This window comes from Pagrus pagrus (genome assembly GCF_965226575.1).
Source record: "Pagrus pagrus genome assembly, chromosome: 9".
Taxonomy (NCBI): Eukaryota; Metazoa; Chordata; class Actinopteri; order Spariformes; family Sparidae; genus Pagrus; species Pagrus pagrus.
In genome coordinates, this window is record NC_140193.1 from 31,622,635 (window position 1) to 31,644,837 (window position 22,203).

Consider the following 22,203-nt stretch of genomic DNA (forward strand, 5'->3'; position numbering starts at 1 on the left):
AACATCAGTAGCCCAACAGGAGCACATTTACATACATGCATGCTTACGCTTGTTCAAGGTTTTGACGTCATAAAAGTATGAAGAGCCTGAGCTCAACGTTATGGCCCAGACGCACCAAACTGACATCAGATAACTTGTGGCGACGCAGACTCACTGTTGCATTGCATCACATCGCTGCGTCTCAGCCAAGAAACTGCAACAACTACAGCCGACAGTCAACTAGCCTGTACGTCCTTCACCTGTGTGAGGGGAAATCACTGTCCATACTACAAAGTGGTGGTAGTCTGTTTGCAGAACCAGAACACTCGGTACTGTGATATACAAACTGCTCTCACTAATAAAGTCACTTCTAATCAAGAATATGTCTGATAAAAAGTTAAAAATGGCTCTGGTGAAGTAGTAGAAGTAGAAGTGAAGAAAATAAGGAGAAACTGCACTAACTGGTGTAATCCTGGATACTACAATGACAGTCTCAAAGGGGCTTTATCTTTCTGTTTCTCTTCTCAAGCACTGATTCTCTTAGCTAAACGGCCAAAAAGCTGCTGACAAGGGCCAACTAGTGCCAGTGGTGAGGAACACACCACAACATCTAGGTCTGTGTCAGGGCCCTTAGAAGTACAGAAAAAGGCTTAATGAGAAGAAAGGAGAAAGATGGTGAGAAAGTGTCAGAGCTTCTAAAATAGAGCTGTGGTGATTGTTTTAGTGATACTCTGACTTTCTACCAAGACTCAGCCTTTTCTTCCCTGATGACCACAAATCTTTTAAATGCCCAGGCTCATTGTTCTCCTTTCTGGATTTCATCAGAATGATATTGAGTTCATGTCCACAGCAGATTAGCTTGAAAACTCTGTTTATATGTGAACATGTCTTTTGTACTTGACATATTATTCTATTGGTGCTGCAAGACCCCTGCAGAAGTATAAAATGGTGACTGAGGATCATAAATTCTACCCAGAATGGTACTAGCTTTAGGACTTGATACAATCATTATTTCATGCCTGCAGAGGTGTCTGATAGCACATGAATAAATACAGATCATGACAACCCCTTTGTTGAACGGTCACCCCCTTCTACCCTTTCGTCTCTAATTCTCTTTGGTTTGTCTAACCGCTAATTTTGAATGCTGACCACTCAACAAAGGGGTTTTGAGAAAATGTTCTTTTCAGCTGCACAACAACCTGATAGCAAATCTGATAGCAAAGTTTTGTTCCTCATCCAGGACAAGTTGACCATTTTTCACAAGAAGAAGGTATTCTAGATTTCTCGAACCATCATCCCTTTTGCTTTATGTTGATATTCTTACCTCTTGAGTTATTTACAGTCCTGGTGGTCACTATCATAGGGTTAAGTCTTAAACTGCTTCATCCAGACCATGGAAAATTATTTTTTATAATTTTTAGTCTTATCCTCAAAATGTAAGGACTCCTCAGTTGTGATTGGAATCTGAAATAAAATGGTGTTAAAAAAAAACCTAACTTAGTTTAAAGCTCTGGTCTACGATTTAAAAGATTTGTTATTTTTATTAACAACATTTAGATGGTGGTTATGGCCCAATAGTACCACCTACACAATGTGAAGAGTAAAAGGAACCAAATAAATCCATTCTCTCTAGTGTCTGTAAAACTGGAAAGAAATTGATCCAATAGGAGCCATGCGGGCCACATGGCTCCTATTGGATCAATTTTCCGATCCAATCCCCTCGCTCACTCTCCTGCTCCTGCTCACGTCTGGTCCCGACCCACTTCCGCATTTGAAACTACAAGCGGACAAGAGGTTTGTTTTGCCCTGAGCAGTTCAGCGGCCTCTGCTCGCCCCACCGACAAAGAGTCAAAGAAAGAAAGTCTGTCACTGAAAAGACACAAAGCGGAGATGTGAAATACAGAGGGTTCAAGCCCGAGTAAACATCGGGTCATCGTTTGAACAGTGGCGAAAGGTCCGTGAAGATATGGACCCGATGCTGATACAGCGGAGTTTCTGTTGAGCAGGTAACCTTCGTCTCTATTGTGGATGTTGTGACACAGATAACTTTCATGCCGATGCTGCTGATGACTGTGAAAGCTGCCGTTAGTTTGTTTCTGTGTTATTAGACGGTGTCTGTCTCTGCAGTGTTGTCAACACTTGTTTACTTGTTCGACAGAGACGTTAGGCTCTATGCTAGCTTTGTAAGCTAACAACAAGCTAACATTGCTAACATGTTTACACCAAATCAGCCTATTTATTTGCTCATGGCAGCTAAATGAAGCAGCAAGTAAGTTGAATGAATGGATGGATGAAACCCCGACTCGAAGCGGAAGGGTTTCGGATTTATTTCCGGATTTTTATTTTATTTGTCTGGATTTATTTCTCCATAACAACCTCTCGCCCGGTCACTACTCAGCTGTTTTGCTAATCCTCCTCCAGGTCTTGTCCATTTGTTTTCAACGGAGCCTTTGCTAAATCAATATGATGGATTATCATATAGGCGTTACGATGTGTGTATTTGTGTGTCTTATCTGTCATAAACAAGAGATTACGGTTTACGGACACGTTTGTGTCGCGGTCTGGTGCTACTCAGACAGCAGCTGGGACACACACAGCTGGTCCGAGACTCACACAGGTTTGTTTTTCAGCCACAAAGTGGAAGCGATCGTTGTGATTAAAGCTGACGGCAGCATCTGTTAGTCTCTTGGCCCTCAATAACATTTAGAAGTGGCTAACTTAGCTGTTGATAAATAGTAACTTATTACCTAACTGTAACGTAACGTAGCTGTAACATGCTAATGACGTTACGCTAGCTTGGCTGTGGAGCTTAGCTGTGGACATTGTAATGACTTACAAGATTTACGTTAGTTTCAACGGGCATTGTAATAACTTTACCTGTGAATCCAACATCGTTACTCCGCATTCAAAGCTGGGCTGTATTTGGTTTCTGCCGGCCGGCTTGTTGCTCTTGTTGCTTGTTGCGGGAGGGGGGGTGTGTCGGGGGGATGCTTTTTTCAAACCTTTCTCAGATCGTAGACCAGAGCTTTAAAGGTACAGTGTGTAATACATAGTGGCATTTAGCAAAACAGACTTGGCAGAAATGGAATATAATATTCATAAGTATGTTTTAATTAGTGTGTAATCACCAGTTACTTTTGTTTTCATTGCCTTAGAATGAGCCCTTTATATCTACATAGGGAATGGGTCTCCCTCCATGTTTCACAACCATGTTTCTACAGTAGCACAGAATGGACAAACCTGGCACTAGTGAGGGCCTTTCGCATTTTTTAATCTAGTGGGTAGCCGCCAGAAATGCATTGATTGGAAGACGAGTCTTGAAGAGCGAGTGGCTGCTGTTTCCTGCCAAAATATTTGTATTGTGAGAATACAACTAAAATCTGATAAAGGATGGTGGATCATATTTTGTACAAGTAAAGCACAGGAGCATTAAGAAAAAAATACTCCAAGACACTAAACGAAATCGGGACAAGCGACAGTATAAAACAAGAATAAACATAGTTTAGTTGCCTTCCAAGATGGAAATCTCTGATGATAGAGAAATGTTTGCAGACTGACACTGAAGTTACCTGCTTTCTGCTGGACAGGTAAGAGTAACGTTAAAGATTAGAACCATGGGTGTGGTGCTGCCGGAGTACATCGGAGCACTGCTGCGCCACCTTTTATCTCCAAGTGAGGAATAAAAAAGGTCATCGTTTTGTATAATCCGGGTGAATATTAAAATATTAAGTGATGAATTTCTAAAACTTCTTAATTCTATGCCATCTTTTGAACAAAGGTGGCATCGTCTCATCAGCAAACCTGAACAGCTCTGCATGTGCAGCTCGTTACATTATGTGACGCATACTGTATGTAACAAGCTGGGCATGTACAGTATGGTCCTGTCATTCTCTCTGTGTGCAGGTGTCTGCATTTCACTGACCTACACACTCAAAATACGTAACTAAGAATTACAGCACAGGAACAAAAGCAGCAACTGCTATTAGGACCTGAGTCAACAAATTATTAACATATATTCATTTAAAACGTGACATGTACAGGTTTTTCACACAGGGTCAATTCAATATGAAAAAATATTCCCATGGTTAGCCATGCGTGTGTACGCATGCATGAGCACGTCTTAGGTGCACTCCAGTACTTAAACAAATACCACTACACCCCTACACCGTAATATATACTTCCACTCCGCTGCTTATGGTACAAAACCTAGATAATGTACAATGTACATTAGTTTCGCTGAAAAGTAATGCCGGCATGTATAACGTTAAATATTAGCACACCGTAGCCTCTGTCTACGCCTCTCAGAGGACTGGTGGTAATGTAGCATTGGCAAGATTTATTTGTCTGTGAGGGCCATCGTAGCTTCTGGAGATTCTCCAACATCTTCAGAAAGGGAGGGGTGAGCGAGGGAGTGTTGCAATCTAGAACTTCACCGCTATATTATGCTAGCAAGATTCACAGTTAGTAACTTTGCGAACGGTTGAAAAACAGTAAATCTGATTTAACGGTATGTTTAACAACAAGACTAGCTAGCTCTCCAGTGATGTCATTATCCCTAAATCAGTATCAAGATTTTCACAGACAAATGGTAGTGCATGTGTAGTGTCTGCTGTAGCCTGAAGGTAAAGAATGGAAGAGTGAATAGGATTTGAGATGATGGCTTGTGTCCAGACAGAGTTGGCTACTTCCTGCAGCTTATGTGTTGTGTTATGTGTTACAGGCGCCATCTTATGGTGTTCAGAGGATGATGTAAAGAAGGACTATACTCTAAAAATATTCCGACGTTTGTTTGTTTTTTTCCTCCATTTAATGTATTTCCGACATCTAGGAGTCTGCAGCCAGCTGATGCCAATCACTCACTCACTTATTTAAGGTACAGGCCACAGAGCATTAACTCAGAATAATGAACTGACAGTTTTACTCAAACTACTTGATTAGCAGACCAGTGTATAATATGAAGTAAACTAGAGTGAACCTTAGATATGAGAGGAAATAGAATCATTGTAAACTCTCTAACCACCTTCACAATTTGTAAAATACAAATTGCTTTCCAGTTACTCACATATTGGTATCTTTGTGACTACTGTTAATTTATTAATTACTGGATATCCATCCTCATAGTAATCTCACTTGCTGGTGTTCTGTTATGCTGGCTTCAATCCTTTTGGACAGTGTAGTAAGGCTTTCAGACATGAGAGAGCAAGGAATCTTGATTAATGTTCTCTCCTTAAAAAACAGTATTTTGTTGTCTCTCTCCTCATAAAAAGTACTGATGAAAGCTGGTTTGACAGCTCACAGCAAACTCCTGAAGGAAAGTTTTTCATTGCAGCTTGTCTAACAGTGCACCCCTACCATTTCTCTTCATTTCCAGCCTTTACAATCACATAAGTGCAGCTGTTAGTGTGTGACTACATGTGTGTATGTGCACACGTATGGTACATGGTCAGCACACTCCCCAGTCATTTTTATCCAGTCACAGCCCCCCTCCTCTGTAGTGCTCAGGAATCCATCAAACAATATGCTCCCTCCAGACGCCAGCCGGCTGTTCTCATTGTTGATTTGTTTTTATTTTCCCTCTTACGTGTTGCCCGTAGAAAGCAGAGCAGTTTCACTTGAGCGGGCAGCTGTAACACACCACCACAGTAATCAAGCAGCCGCACACACAACACCCTGTGCAGAGCTCAGACCAAGGGAAGTGGGTCAATTGGTTCGTGTCTTGGCAATGGATTGGCCAGCAGGTGCCTGACACAAACACATGCACACATGCGTGCACGCACACAGGCACACACACACAGACACACAAACACACACACAAACCAGCTTGCTTCTCTTCAGCCTGTTTTGAGGTCTGTCTGACGAATAGGTCAGCCCTCTGCGGGGATGAGAGAAAAGCTAGCCAGAGAATGAGCAAAATTCATCATGTGCCATCACCTACTCATTTCCGCCCGTCTCTTCCATTCCCCCACCTCCCTGACTCCTTCATACTCTCCATTTCTTTTCTGTATTTCTGTGGCCCTCTGCTCTTCATTTCCCTTTTCGCCTCTTTTCTCCCAATTGTTTGTCTCTTACCTCCTTCATTGTTCTCTCTGACTTCCTCCAAAGTCATAAAGGCTACAACTCTGTGTTTGTGTGGTTGTTGACTGGTAATATTTGATTGTTGTGACATTATGTCCTCTGTCTTGCACACACAGTAGCGTGACACTCACACACACTCAGAACTCTGTGTGGTGTAGCTGTAGTAGCAGTGCCTCCTTCCAGTGCAGGATTTGACTTCCAGCAGGAGGAACAGGCACTGCTGTAGAGATCAGTGTTTCTCTCTGTCTCTCTCTGTCTCTCTGTCTCTCTCTCTCTCTCTCTCTCTCTGTGTCTCTCTCTCTCTGTCTCTCTGTCTCTCTCTCTCTCTCTGTGTCTCTCTCTCTCTCTCTGTCTCTCTCTGTCTCTCAAATTCAAATTCAAAGGGGCTTTATTGGCATGAAAGTTTAACAACAATGTTGCCAAAGCATCTGTCCAAACACTCGGACATAACATAACAAATAACAACACAAACACAACACCAAGATTGATTTATATAAATTCTATATACAGTATATACAGTGAATATATATACAGTCTGTCCCTCTCTCTCTCTCTCCCTCTCTCTCCCTCTCTCTCTCTCTCTCTCTCTCTCTCTCTCTCTCTCTTCAATTCAATTTTCAATTCAAAGGGGCTTTATTGGCGTGGCAGTTTTACAACAATGTTGCCAAAGCATCAAAACCCAACTTGTCCAAACATTCGGTGTGTCGATGTGTGTCGGTCACTCACTGTCCCTCAGGTTGTGGCATGTTGACACACATTGGGCAGCAGATATTCCCTCCTCTCCTTCTCCCAGGAGTATTTTTAATGTTGAGAGGTGGTTCAGCTCTTTGAACTCTGAGATTACAGAGTTGAACTTGTTAAAATAAATGTTCCTTGTTTCATTGAATGTTTTACATTGTAGGAGAAAGTGCATCTCTGCCTCAGCCTCACCTGTCGAGCAGTGACCACATGTTCTGTTTTCTTTTGGTTGCCATGATTGTTTGTGTCTTCCTGTTTGGATTGTCAGTTTGTGGTCACTGAGCCTGTACTTGGTGAGGATCTGTCTCTGCTTTCTATCTCTGACAGTAGAGAGATATTCTGCTCATTCATCTCTTTTAAGGGCTAGATAACATTCTGATCTACTTTGGCTTTTAGTTTTTCTTTCCAATGTTCCAGATAGGTTTCTTTACATTGTGTTATAATTTGCTTTACTCTGACTGGTGTTTGGAGAGCAGTGTTGTTGTGAGGCTGGTCAGACTGTGTCTGAGAGGGGGCAGTTAGCTTCAGTACCAACTGACATATCTCTCGCTCTCGCTCTCAGATTTAAATTCAAATTCAAAGGGGCTTTATTGGCATGAAAGTTTAACAACAATGTTGCCAAAGCATCTCTCTCTGTGTATGAAGATACCCTCAGCAGTGGCGAGCACTGCCTATAAACCAAGCATGATTAAATAAATTAACATGTAAACGGAAGAGATGTGATACATTTCCCTGCTCACCCTCCATCTCTCTGTCACTCACGCATCTCACACACACAGCCCCTCCCCTCCATGCACACCGCATGTGTCTCCATGAAAACGTGATCATCCATGGAAGTAACAGTGTGGAAGCTTGATATTTGGTGCAGACAGCTGGCGAAAGTCACGAGTTCACAAAAATGTGGTATCTCCCATGTCACTATTGGGTAGACTTGGTTTATCAATGATGCTAATAACACAGTACATCAAATAAACACAGCAAAATATCAGCTAGGTCAAAACCAAGTTTCTATATCTTTAAACAATACAGTTATGGCTGAAAAAAGATTTTTTTATAATCTCCTCAATGCAAATTGGCCTTCCTGGAAGTTCGACCTGTATTGTTGTTAGGGTGATATCACAGTGATTCAGCCTATACTGTTGTCCATACAAGAGCACAACACTGAAAACAGTGAATATGATATAAAACTAGTACTCAATAGAGTGCATACCTCCACCAAGGCCCAACAGCCCCCTTTAATTCAGTCAAGCTTAACCCAACATGAAACTGGATATCCCTGTATCATCAGTGATGTTGCCAGTTACGTATTCTGTGTCTGTAACGCATTAAAATCCTAAAGGACACAGTGAAATCACTATCCATGCATCCATGGGATGCACCAGATTTTATCCCTGATAATTCTACATTGTGAACAACAAATCCATATTGAAATAATTATAAAAGTAAACTTGCTGTCAAGACAGAAAAAAAGGAAAAATGCTGGTTTCCGACCACCTGTGCACTGTGTGAATATTTCAAACATTGTGACATGATACTTTCTGCTGCAAAAAGACAGATCCTGACAGACAGATTTCAACAATCAAAGCTACAAACTTAAAACTGAAACTGAAATAACTTGGCCATCGTCAAGAACAGTCTGCTCTGATCGATTCTGAATTCTCTCGTTAAGATGATGACAGATGATGCTTTACCATTCAGGAGACATGCTGTGTTGAAACCAGAGAAATAACCACTATTTGGTTCATTTGATTTTTGTAGACAAGTGTATCAGGATGATGTGATGGTGCTGTACCTGACACAGGATTTTATTATTTGAATCAGATTTTGCCTTTCAATAAAAATATTCAACTATTTGTCTACAGGTTAGCACCAAACTAAACTTCTTATTCAGCCTACATCAGTATGTTTCTACCTGCAGCCTCAGACTTACATTTCAGCCCCTTTCTTTGTCATCTGTGACGTGTAAACAGACGGATCAGATTTGTACACAGAAAAAGTTAAAATGTGCATCCTGTTCATAGTTCAGTTATAAAATCCCAGCACACCACGGAGCGTCAGTGCTGTCAGAGCAGGACCGACACTACATATTTTGAGGCCAGATAAGGATCTGATGCACCCAAATTGCAGTTTCTTTCATCAGTTAACCACCATCAGATGGTGTCATTTGGATTTTTTTTTAACTAATACAGCAGCTAATACAAAGTATATTTATGGTTCCCTTCATATGTAATTACTCACTGAGCTGTTATCCCTGAGCATTTTTGGAAGCTTCTATGTTTTATCCTGTTTTTGTAGTGATAATACGACTGACGCATCAACTCTCAGGGGCAGCCCTAGATGTGCCAGTGTTTTATTTTCAAATATGGGATTTAATTTGTTTATATTTGTCTTATTTTCAGATACATTTTCAACATACTTGTATACAACTATGATTATAACCTTATGACATCAAACACTAGCCTAACACTACAATTTGCCAGAAATCACAAATTATATTGGGGACCCACTTAATTTCCCTAGGACCCACTCAAATGACCACCTCTGGGCCCAGGGAGCTCACTATATCGAAAAATCAACATCACTGTGTCACTCTTGAACCACCCATAACTGCTTAACCATAATTTAAGATCACCAGATCTGTTAACAGCCAACCACTAGAACAACTTAATGTTGATGAAGGTTCTCAGTCATCCAGGTCATGGTAATTCTAAGTGCTGTATCGTAGGCAACTGGACGTGTTTCAGTTTCTTGAAGACGTTTCACTTCTCATCCAAGAGGCTTCTTCACTTCTAACTAACTGGAGGGGAGTTACAGGATTTTAAACTCTGTGTGGTAGTGTCCTAACCTTACCTTCGTTAAGGACGCATGTGAGCTCAGAGTTTTAGAGTCAGGACAACTAAACAATGAAGATGGGACCACAATCTCCATTATCTTGTGGAAGAATCATAGGTTGATGCAAAGGTAAATTCAATCTGTTGGTGTCATCTCAGCTATACATTGGTGGGTTTTTTTGTTTATGTAGTTGCAGGTTTCTACCCCTAGTTCTTAGTATATAGTGGCCAGAGAAAGGCTACCCTCTGTGCCTGATTTAAAAAAATAAATAAATAAATCAAGATCTGTGCATTACTCCCCTGAAAAATGAATGAAAATGTTAAAAAGTCCCAATCTCACAATTTTAAAGATATTGAGAAAAAATTTCCAGATCTGTCCCTTTATCTGGATCTGCATCAAAAGTTAGTGTGTCTATTCTGGCTGAGACCCATCCTCCATCCAAGTTGTGTGGAAATCAGTAGTTCTTGTGTAATCCAAACCAAACAAGCAACAAACAAATGGACAGGGGTAAAAGCATGAACTCCTTGGTGGAGGTACGATCTGCGGTGGCCTCGCACTACAGCCTGACCTAGGCAACAGGCTACTCACCTCAAGCTGTGATGAACTCCTGCTACACCAAACCTCGCTGCTGGGCAACATGCTTGCTTTCTATCTACCGTCAGAGCTTCAGCCGAGGAAAAGAGAACGCTGTGGAGGTATTCGCAGCAGAATAAGGAAGCATCTATTTGAACCACCTCTCCCCTCCATCATCCTGTCAAATGTCTGTTAACTCCTCATTGACATGGATGTGCTACATGCCAGATGCCGGCTGAAAAGGGCTTTGAGGGACATCTGTATCACTGCCCTGTTCAAGACCTGGCTCGACCTGGAGGTGCTGACCCTGTCCCTACGTCTCTACACAGTTGTGGTCAGTTGTGTTATATTGCCCCCATGCAGTGCTAACATCAAGACTGCAGCAGAGCTGATAGCCCAGGATGCTAATGCTATGTTGGCTAAGTATCCCAGAGCTTCAGTATTAATCTTTAACACTGACACAAACACAAAGCATTCTCGTTCATATCCACGGCTTGCACTTGCAGGTTTGTCTACTTCCACTGTACAAACATGAGCTGAGTCACAGCCATATTGCTACAGCGCCCACAATGGTTGGAGGACGCCATGACTAGGTTTCTTTCATCTTGGATTATATTAACTTCTACATAAACATCACCATTCCAGTTGCAACAAAAAAGAAGTATCTCAACTCCAAACAAGCAGTAGTGGAACCCAAACCCAACATATGTGCATGAACTGACCCAGAATCCTTTGCAAAGGAACTCAATACAGTCTACTCCTGTTCTATACCCAGGATTTCTCAGCTGAATGTGAAGTATTGCTGAAAGCCCTTTCCTCCACCAGATACTGAAGAACTGGCCCCCTTCACAGAGGAGGGAGTACACGCCAGCTTAGCTGGGCAAAGCTGTGGGGCCTGATGGCAGTCCAACACGGGTGCTGAAGACCTGCGCCCCGGAACTCTCACCAATTCTCTCTGGAAAACGTACAACATAATCCCTGTACCCAAAAACACTGGCTGACAGAACTCAACGACTACCGCTCCGTTTCCCTCACATCCGTTATCCTTGTGGACTTCAGCTATGCTTTAAACACCATCCAAAGGCATCGCTGTGAAAAGAAATTTCCCCTTGGGAATAATAAAGTTCAAGTCTATGCCTAAAATGTTGTATTTTTTGCACTGTGAGAATGACTTTGATCTGCTGTGTCTCCTATCTCTTTCCTAGTAGCCAAGATTAGTGTACAAACATTCAGGTAGGAGCTGCTCATTATTAGCCAGTGCTTTCACTTTTTCTAGTGTTCTCGACAGCAGGTCAGCTGTCACTAAGTAATGTAAATTCAGCAAGTCTCTTAATAACAGGCAAAGTTTTATCTTGACTGTTGTCTGGTCAAAGAGCTCTTTGCATGCTGCTGTCTGGACTGGATCAAAGATTGGGAATGAAAGCTTTCCTCTCTTAGGAGTCACATTCTCAATTTAAAATTTGAATCAGGATGTTTTTGGAGACTGGAGTTGATCCTGAAAAATAGGGTCTGTCAGATTAAATGGACTACAGCTGTTATTTCAATATGTCAGGTACACGATGACAGCTTATTTAATCAGCATTTAGGCTGGGTGAATAGTAAGTATTGGATAAGACTTGGTAATGGGCAGATACCAAATGTTAATTGGGATCAGGGCCAAAATGACTGGATTAGTAGATCTCTAATTGCCCTAATTAGAACTGGACCTTGAGGAGTAGCCTTAAGTTTGGTTTTCCATTTAGCATGAATGACTTTACATTGTCTGCATTCAAGAGAGACGACTGAGACGACTTTAAATTGTAGTTTTTCAGTAGTAAAAAGTTCAGATGAAGATGTGAAGAAAATTAGGTTGGTGAAAGTTAAATTGTTATTGATGAAATTGAATTATGTTATTTAAATAGTCACAGGTCAAGTTATATACAGTAATGTCATGAACTGTAAAATGTGTTGTTGCATTTGCAATTTTGTACAGTCTGTCCTGCAGTGTTGTTTGTCTCCTCCTTCTCTACCTTTCTCTTACATTTCTTTGGTTATTAATTCTCTGTTGCTAACACTTTAGCCATAGGATTTATACATGCACACACACACAGACACATCACACACCCTAACTTCGATGAAAAGTTACAGTATTGTTCTTCTATGCATGCAGTGATATTTAATTAAGCTTCGAGTTTAAACCATGAGCCACTTGTGCTGCTGTGAGCCTTGGCGCTAACATTAAGCTAATCCTCTGAGGACAAGCAAGGCGTGGGCTAGCTCTAACATAATGCTAATGCTGCTAAAGCCGGATAAGTGGCTACCTTAAGGGCATTGCAGCCTGCCACGTTAATGTCATCTGGTGAGCTTGCTGCTTATGTCCGTCAATGTAACTGCTGCTGAAGATTACAAATGATTCTTTTCCAAATGACAAGCAAATCAACACACACGATATAACCTTTCCTATGAGAAAGGGTCTTTGAAAAGGCTGCTTCAAAAGCCTTATTAGCCTATAAGACTCCCTACTTGAATGAGGTATTAAGCCCAATAAAAATATTCTCTGTTTGTAACATAAATAATTGTAGTTAAATGTACATGTAAAAGCAATAAAATATATATTTGATCTGCTTTCCTGCAGAATCTCCTCAAACATGTCATGGTGATTGGACTGTGCCCTGTCCGTCACTTCTCAGCTCTCTCTCTAACATGTGTCTCATCTTTGCACTGGTATCAGGTCTATCCATCTTTTGTGCATTGTTTAACATCCTCACCAAGCAGTACTTAAATGTGGGATAAAATGGTCAATGGACTGTATTTATACAGCGATTTTCTAGTCTTAGCGACCGCAGCGCTTTGACAATGAGTCAGAATTCACCCTTTTTTACACACATTCATACACTGGTGACAGAGGCTGCCATGCAAGGTGCCACCTGCTAATTAGGAGCAATAACAAATTCATACACACTTACACACCGATGGAAAAACCACAAGAGCAATTTGGCCTTCACTATCTTGCCAAAGAACACTTTAACATGTAGATGGAAATCAAACCAACAACCCTTTGATTAGTGTATGACCACTCTACCTCCTGAACCACAGCATAGGTGTATAATGGCAGGGCATTGAATTTACCTTACTCAAAAAAGGCATTATTTGATTTAGAGATGTCACAGAGACTGTGTTCGCTTGCCTGCCATAGACTGTAACATCAGTTATAATTTTTTTGTATGTGATTGAGGGCTGTTGGGAAAGTTCTGCACCTATAAACTAAAAGTGGGCTTGTGGTGACAGATTGTATTGCAGTAGGCGGTCTCAGTCAGCACTATCTGCAGCTACACAGTATCAGAATCAGCCTGGGGGAAGAAACTGTCTGTCTGGTCGTTATCTAGGAAGCGTATTGTCTCTTTAACAGGTCAAGTTTCAATTTAAGCAAACATTTAGATGAAATGTAATTAATTTATCAGTTTTATATTATATTATATTATATTATATTATATTATATTATATTATATTATATTATATTATTTATTAATAGCTAATTTTACTTCATAATGTTTCTCCTGGTATTCTATAATATTTTGGCTGTCAAGATTGTAAAACAATTATTGAATTGCATTTTACAACTGAATTTTATTAGGCGGATTAATTAATTTGTCTGTTCAGAATAAAAATGCTACAAAATCTCTGTCAAGTTACCTCTCTGAAGATACAGTCATCAGCTGAAGAAAGGCACACTAGGGATGGAGAGAGACATATATGTGATATAATTTGCATGCATTGAACTGTCAGGTTATTAAAGTTTCACATAGTGCTCACTTTACAGTAGCTTTTCAGTAGCCTTAGTAGTCTAGTATAGTCTTTACATGAAGAAGAATCACACAGACCTTAATTGAAGACTTTAAGAAATGAGTTTATCATCCATATTTTTAAATGAGCAATATAAATATTATTAAGGTAGTGTGTAAAATGTATAATCTGCAAAAAATGTAGATTAAAAATGTTTTGTGTTGTCTGAAGTTAGTGATATGTGAGGTAGAGAGAGCAACAATCTTTGCCCATAGACTCGTTCTAAGTTGTACATGCACAGTCTGCTCCTTTTCAATACAAGAGATAGGAGATTGCGGGGCACAGCTTTCCTGCGGCCCACCAGCATTTAGCTGAGTTAGACAGCAGGGGGCAGCAGAGAGCATATATTATTAGAATATGTCACTGAGATGAAGAGAATATACCCAGCAGGTGATGGGCAGTATTGTTCTAGAACTCTCTTTTACTTTTTCTTCCTCCCTCCCTCTCAACAGTTAAGCAACACAGCCGTCACGCACTGAACGTGCAGGATATGTTTCTGCCCATTCAACGTCTGGCTAGCAGGCACTGTGGATTTTTTATGCATTCTGTGGCCGCAGCACCCTCTCTGTGCTATGAGACCTCCTACATTTACATATAAAGCACTGAATACAGCAACAAACTCTTCTCATGTAGGTCTCCCAGTCTCTGGGAGTGAATGTACCACATGCTCTAGTGATAACCAGTCTACTTTCCATTCTAGGCCATTCAAACCATTTTATATGGCAAAATAGTTTTCAATTTGCATCAGTGTGACAGAGACTGAATATTGATTAGCTTAAGATGTCTTTTTCTTTTCTTTTTTTCTTTCCTAGAGCTGGCAGTCCCTCCCCAGGGGCTGAGGACTGGTTCAGTTAGGCCTAGCCAGAAATCCTTAGCCTCCTCTGCTCCTCACACTACCCCCTACACCCTCTCATTTGTCGCTGTGATTTTTTTCACCGCGACAAACACTTGCTGAGGGGATAGATGCTGTTTATTGGGCAGAAATATGACGAAGAGTCGGTCGGACTGACAGGCTGACAGACACTTCTCCACATATAACTGCAGCATTTTTTTCCTCACATAAGTTGGCAAAGACACGACCAGTTACTACGTTACTGTTGTTTTGTCCTGTAATGTTGCTTTGTGGGACATTTCTCTATATTGTTGAGTGATGGACCTGTTTAGTTATCACAGTGAACACCATCAGACTGACACACCCTCGCTCTGCGCCACCGGCTTATCCGTTCACACTGGTTCAGTTTGCCAATAATGCGCCTCCGATACTACCTCTGATACTACCTCTGATACTACCTCTGATACTACCTCTGATACTACCTCTGATACTACCTCTGGAGGCGCATCAGAGGCGGAGGGAAATTTCTCCCCTCGCCGCATCTGGAACTTTCACACAGAGGCGGATGTAGAGAATTGGCGCAGGATCCCCACATGCAAACGGCAGTTTGAATGGGGCTAAAATCTGCAGTGGAGCCTTGGTCAAGAACATCTCCTTTCCCCCCACCCCCCACCTCAACCCCACCCAACTCTGTATCAGTACCCCTTCTACTACCACACAGACAAACGTGCCAACACATTCATATTTAGGCAGTCTCATTTGAACCTTCACTCCCCCAAAGACCATCAAGTAGAATATATTGCACATTAATCTTGTCAACACTTTGGCTTCATCAAATGTAATCTAGTTGTCTTTTCCCCATTTTTTAATCCTTTTAAAATCAAAATGTAATGTTGAACAGTTTCCTCCAGCTATTCATCTCATGAGAAGGAGAGCTTTGTATGGTGGTGTGTTTTGTTCCTGGTGTGGCTTGTTTTCCCTTCATTTCTCCCAAGTGATTCCTCTAAACAGCCAGCCTGCATTGTTCTTTTCAGCTTCAGTAACCCCCTCTATTAAGCCTCCTCTTCTTTAGAAACCAATTAAAGTGGTAGATATTTATTGATGGGCAGTAATAAGAGGATCTAAATGATAAGAAGGATACAAACAAACATCACTTGAACTAATATATAATATTATAATGTAATATAAAGGCGAGCAGAGACTTGTTGCCAATTTGCATGTGAGGTAGTCATACAGATGAGTCATCGTGCTTTCACCCTCATGCTGTGCTATGAATTTTCCATTGTCTTTTCTTCAGTAAGAGCTAAGGTAGGCAGGATCGTTTGATGCCCAGATGAAGAGCTGGTAAAGCTTCAGGGTTCATCTACTTAGATCGGTGTGAAAAAAAAAAAGTGTTTCAGAGGCATGGTGGATTAGTCGAAATGTTTTTTTCAATATACTCAGCGGTCCGTCAACTTCAGCCAAAATAGGAATGGTTTAATGACGATGAGGGTAAGGTCAATAGAAAGGTCAAATCTGATTTGGCTGGCCTTGCTGTGCCAGAGAGAACCTTGAACTCATACATTATGGAGTAGAGAGGGAAAAAACTGATCCTTGTATAAGGTAAAGGTGAAAAGAAATGCTGGTAGCAGCTCCCTGGTTGAAGACAAATGCCAGGGTCCTTGTTGGGTCGTCCTCTTTGTTGCTGCATTACAGACTTCAATGGACTGGTCAGGACACCTGGTCAGTAGAGATGGAACAGGTGGGCATAGTGTGGCCTAGGGGTGGGCGATATGGCCTAAAATTAATATCCCAGTATGTTTGTTTATCTATTCATTTTTTGTTTTGTTTTTTTGCAGGACGGTATTATATCACAGTATTACAAAAATAGGAGATACTAATATGACTCGACCACTTTTAGCTCTTTTGGCATTGTAAGGGAACATACTATTGGAAGAAAAAAAGATTCTGAGGCAAACGTTTGTATTTATGTTTAAGCCTGTGTTTTAGTAGCCTGCCAGATAATGTAGGTTAATAAGAAGATGTAGTGTGATTCATTCTCAGAGATTAATAATAATAGCAAAAATTTAGTGTAAAAATGAATACATTTTAATGTAAAAATAAATAAATGTAGTGTATAAATATCGGGCCTGTTGTCTGTGTTGAGGCTGTATGTCCAAATGTCTTATTAATTACTTACATTACGTTACTCTCCCCCACATAATAGTTAATCAAACACTTAATATAATAATTTACAATATTATTAATAATTTATAATACTGGGATTGATATCTGTGATTCTGGTTCGGGTAATGCTTGTATCAGATCTGAACCCAATTTTGTGGGCCGCCCTTGCCTACTGCTCATGTATTTGCAGACCAACAGTAGAGTTGGCAGTGAGAAGGACATTGGAAAATATACATTGAGAGAAAATTTAGGTGAAATCTTATATTTCTCTTTATATAGATCCACTCTGTCCTCAGGTGTACAATAAATAGGTCCAGTCATATGTTCTGTATATAATATTGAACTGCATGCTTATCTGCTGCCATTTTTGCTCATCCCCCTTTCTCTCCCTCTCCCTTTTGTGTGTGTCTTCAGATCTGAAGAGGGAGGCCAGCATCTGCCACATGCTGAAGCACCCCCACATTGTGGAGCTGCTGGAGACATACAGCTCAGATGGGATGCTCTACATGGTTTTCGAGTTGTAAGTTTCCGCTTGGCAAGGATTCCACACAGCATGATTGAACATACAAGTCGCATCAAAAACCTCACACCAACACACCATCTGTAGATGTGAGGCAGGTGTCACAATGAGTTGCATGAACAGGAGAGTGTGAAGATGAGGAAAGAGGACTTACAGTAGGGCGATAGAAAGGAAAGAGACAGAGAAAAGGATGACAGCATTAGGAGGGTGGTTTCAGCCATAGCAGGACAGAGAGTGAACCCTGCGGTGGTTTTATATAATCAGCACTGATATGAGAAAGCTTGTTAGCTGAGGATGGGGGTGGGGTAAGAGAAAAGGAAGGGGGAGCCGATGTGCAGAGGGTGAGTGCATATGAGAGGAAAGAGATGAGATTAGGATTTCACACTTGCTGCTACCTCCAGCCTTTGTCAAAGCTGCGCCTTCCCCAAGCTCCTCTCCGCCTGCTCTGTATCTTCATCTTTCCTCCTCTTCCAGAACTAATTCCTTTATCATTTAATTCTGTTATCGCTGAACACGCAAGTGCTTGGCTTTCGCACACAGTTCTATCATATAGCTCAGTGCAGGGGAGAGAACTTTTAAGTAAGTGCAAGTCAGCTCCATTTAAAGGGATTTTCATGGTTTGTGCCAAAGCTTCAGTTTCATACGCACACTAATGCACACACAGAAATGCAGGTACATTAGAGTGGTAAAGCATAACTGAGTAAACATGATAAACATGCACAGTATATAAATGCATTATACATATATATATTGGACCAATAAATAATCTGATATTGGAAAATATATATCATCAGGTATTAAGGCTGCAAGATATTGGAAAAACTGACTTTGCGATATTTTTGTTTTTCTGCAACTTGTATCGCAATATTATAAAATACAGACATTTTCACCAGATGACTTGAATATCTCTGTTTGCCTTTGAGTGTGTGTTTTTCAGCAGCCCCTCTTCCTGGTGCTTGATAAAGCGTTACGTATTTAACTTTTAAGTTAATGTTAATATTGAGGGTGTACTGATCAGTCAAATACTTTGTGACCCACTGGAATATCAATTGCTTACCCGCCTCACTCCTGCCAGACAAAAACAGGGGATTTATTGATCGCGGCTCAAATAATGTCTTACTTTAGTGGAGACTCTCCACTTCAAGATGAGATCATACCTTTTGATGGACGTCAGTTTTTTAGCCATGGTGATGCCCAAAATGTAGCCTGCAGCTACGTGATAAATGGCTTTACTCTGTTGTAACATGTTATAAGATGGAAGTGACTGTCTTACTTGACATTGCACTCGCCAATGACTAAGCAAGTTTAACGTACTACCAGCTAAATACCCGATCATAGTGGAACAATGCATATAGCTTTTGTAAGATCCACCTGTCTTTGTCCATCGTCATTGCAGTTAACTGAGAAACCGTAGTGTCCCCAGTCAGCAGACTTTAGTGACAGTGGAGAGTCTTCATGCTCTGGTTTGTCTGCGTTCACCGGAACTATGAGGCTGGGCTGTGCACGTGGGCTGAACTAACAAAAACCCGCAGAAGTTTACACCAATCAGCCACAACATTAAAACCACTGACGGGTGATGTGAATAACATTGATCATCTCATCACAATGCGATGTTCTGCTGGGAAACCTTGGGTGCTGGCATTCATGTGAATGTCACTGTGACTTGACCCACACCACCCATCCAAACACTGTTGTGGACCAAGTACACCCCCTCATCACAACAACACTACCCGATGGCAGTGGCCGCTCAGCGGGACAATGTGCCCTGACACACCGCAAACACTGCTCAGGAACAGCTGGAGGAACACAATGAAGGGCCCAAGGTGTTGACCGGGCCTCCAAATTCCCCAGATCCCAATCTGATCGAGCATCTGTAAGACGTGCTGGAGCAGGTCTGATCCATGGAGCCCCCCCCCCCAAATACAGGACCCAGAGGATCCACTATAAAACGCCCTGGTGCCAGACACCACAGGACACCCTCAGAGGTCTTAAAGGTATAGTTGGTAATGTTGGAGAGCTAGCAAGATTTGAAAGTGGCACCTCGTCTAAGCTCCACCCCCTTCTCCCCCTCCCGTCAGTGCTCCGACCAAAGCCCCGCCCCCACAAACTTGAACGCGCATCAGACAGTCCGTCAGCAGGGCAGAGGGGAGCCTTTACAATATTAGGCAGTAGGGGTGTGCAGAGCAGCCGATATTTGTATTTGTATTCGAGTAAAATTCAAAATAGGCGTAAAAATATATATTTTTTTAGTTACATTTCTAATTTTCGTTATAGTGTAAGTATTCTTTAATTATCCATTATAATAATTATGGATATGCAATATTGGTTGATGTTTTTTCATAAATCCAGCAATGAACATGGAACAAGGAATGTCATTGAAAAGAAAATAACATAACAGCCATTACCTCATCCATGGTTAAACCAACAACTAATAAAATATCATTGTGAACATTATGAACCCCACCACCACCTGTCCTTGTTGGAGGACGTTGAACAGACAGAATAAAAAACAAATAATACTTAAAAGAACTGTTCTTTCTAATGCACAGAATTCCAAGAACTAAACTTGATCTGTAAATAATATGACATAGTAGCCTATAGCTAACGGTCATTATGCTTCTGGCCTCTACCTGGTCTTTTTACTAAACTTAACCAACTCCTTTCTTCATTGCCTAAAAAGACTGCACAATTGCAAATTGCAATACATGTCCCTCAAGGGTTCTGATGGATGGAAAATGTAAAGCTAAGCAATATTTAATCATCCATCTTTCCACACTATATCTTAGCCTTTCTTACACTCAGTTGAGCATTATCCACAGATAAGGAACTTCTGTTTAAAATACAAAAATGTGAAATGAATGGTCATTTTATTGGTATTGGCAGTAAGAAGCAGGTAATTATTGGTATATGCTGAAAAAAATCCATATCATGCCTCCCTACATATCACCCCCTCCTGGCTGAGCATCATAAGGTGATGGGAGCAGAGAGGATATGGTTGTGCTGTAGCCAAGTCCTACATAACAGTCCTGTTTAATTGATGACTCAGAGACTCAGTGACAAAAAAGAGTAGGTTTCAGTAATTGGTGGCAGAATGGTAGCAGAGCTATTATAAATCGAGTTTGTGTGTGTGTGAGGATTGTCATTCAGTCCACTTCATGTATGTGTTGTTTAAGTAAACAGCCAGCTGATGGCCATAGCTTAAATGTCCATCCCCAGTAGCTTATTGATTGCTCTAATTTCTGTGCACGCTGTCACTTCAGACTGAAACCTTCTTTAACTGGGCTGAGAAGCTGTCATTGTTAGAGCCATCTCTTAACTGTGAATTACTCCAAAGGGATTTTATAAATGCAAAAGCATTAAACCTCACCATTACAGCAACAGCTTCTCCTCTTAACACATTTAAATATCTTGTGCAAAATTCCTATTTGTGAATAATTTCCTTGTGCTACTTTCAAATGTACCTGTTACAAAATGAGCTCCCTCCAGTGGAGTGTCTGTGACATCCTGGACTTCATTAGGTCCTCTCTCTAAAATAAGTTAATAAGTAATTATGTTTTTGGAAAGGAAATATAGCCCTCTCAGGTTTGTTTGAAAGGACATACAGGAACAATCTTTAAAGAATAACACCCCTAACCCTGGAATCAGCGTCATACGAGCTGAGTTGTAGTGTTAAAGCTGTTTCTACGTCAAACCAAAGACACAACACATAATTACAGCTTCTTCTCTTCTGAACTTTGTCTCCCATTTTACCTTCACAGCCAATCACAGAGAAACAGAGTTATTAAAACAAGTTATTATAATTGTGACCTCTCTTGCCTAGATTCCTGCCCTGACCTTTCTGCCACACTGATCCTTTGTGTGTGTGTGTGTGTGTGTGTGTGTGTCCTTAATCTCTGTCTTTATTAGTATGGATGGAGCAGACCTGTGTTTTGAGATCGTGAAGAGGGCAGATGCTGGCTTTGTCTACAGTGAAGCAGTGGCCAGGTGAGATTATACACACTTAATTTTCTTCCTTAAGATGTTCTCTCGTGTTGTTTCATATTAGTCTTTGCAATCATTTCTTAAATGTAACCAAACACTTTACTGTGATACAACAGTAACTGTATAATATCTTTTCCTTAGTCACTACATGAGACAGATTCTCGAGGCGCTTCGCTATTGCCACGACAACAATGTCATCCACAGAGACGTCAAGGTATTTGTGACTCACAGTTAATGTCCTCGACTGACTGCAGCCTTACTGAACTGAAGCATTTTTAACTAAAGGAAAGACAGTGCATTGCAGAGTCATAATCATAAAGAGTCATTGATTCAAAACACCCATTACCAAACACTAGCATCATCTAATTGTAAAGCTGCTGCCTCACCATCAGTTTCAGACATGAAAGTTCAAGTCAGACCTGCACCACTTACAGTCAGGTTAAGTAACAGCAACAGTTAGGATTGCAGATACATTAGAGCTGCTGATGTCTGCCATCCATGCTCTCCGTAAACTGCATAAAACTGTCAATTACACTGTAAAAACAAAGTAATAAACACTTGGCACTTGATATTAAACTTAATTTAAGAAAAACTTAAGATATTTACATGTTTTGTTCTACAACATAAAATACATAATTAAAGCCCCCCTCCAGTTAGTTTTCTTCTGTATGATGTACTTTCTGTT

The 22,203-nt window shown here is 40.9% G+C and overlaps 1 protein-coding gene across 19 annotated transcripts in view; it reads left to right on the forward strand.

The window, feature by feature from the left end:
• Positions 1 to 22,203, forward strand: part of caska (calcium/calmodulin-dependent serine protein kinase a) — a 161,712-nt gene that overhangs the window by 69,330 nt on the left and 70,179 nt on the right. For all 19 annotated transcript variants that reach the window (XM_084361599.1, XM_084361610.1, XM_084361613.1 and 16 more), the window contains exons 3-5: positions 17,432 to 17,537; positions 21,444 to 21,521; positions 21,660 to 21,732. In XM_084361599.1, the coding sequence (XP_084217725.1) occupies positions 17,432 to 17,537; positions 21,444 to 21,521; positions 21,660 to 21,732 (257 nt within the window). The remainder of the gene's footprint in view (positions 1 to 17,431; positions 17,538 to 21,443; positions 21,522 to 21,659; positions 21,733 to 22,203) is intronic.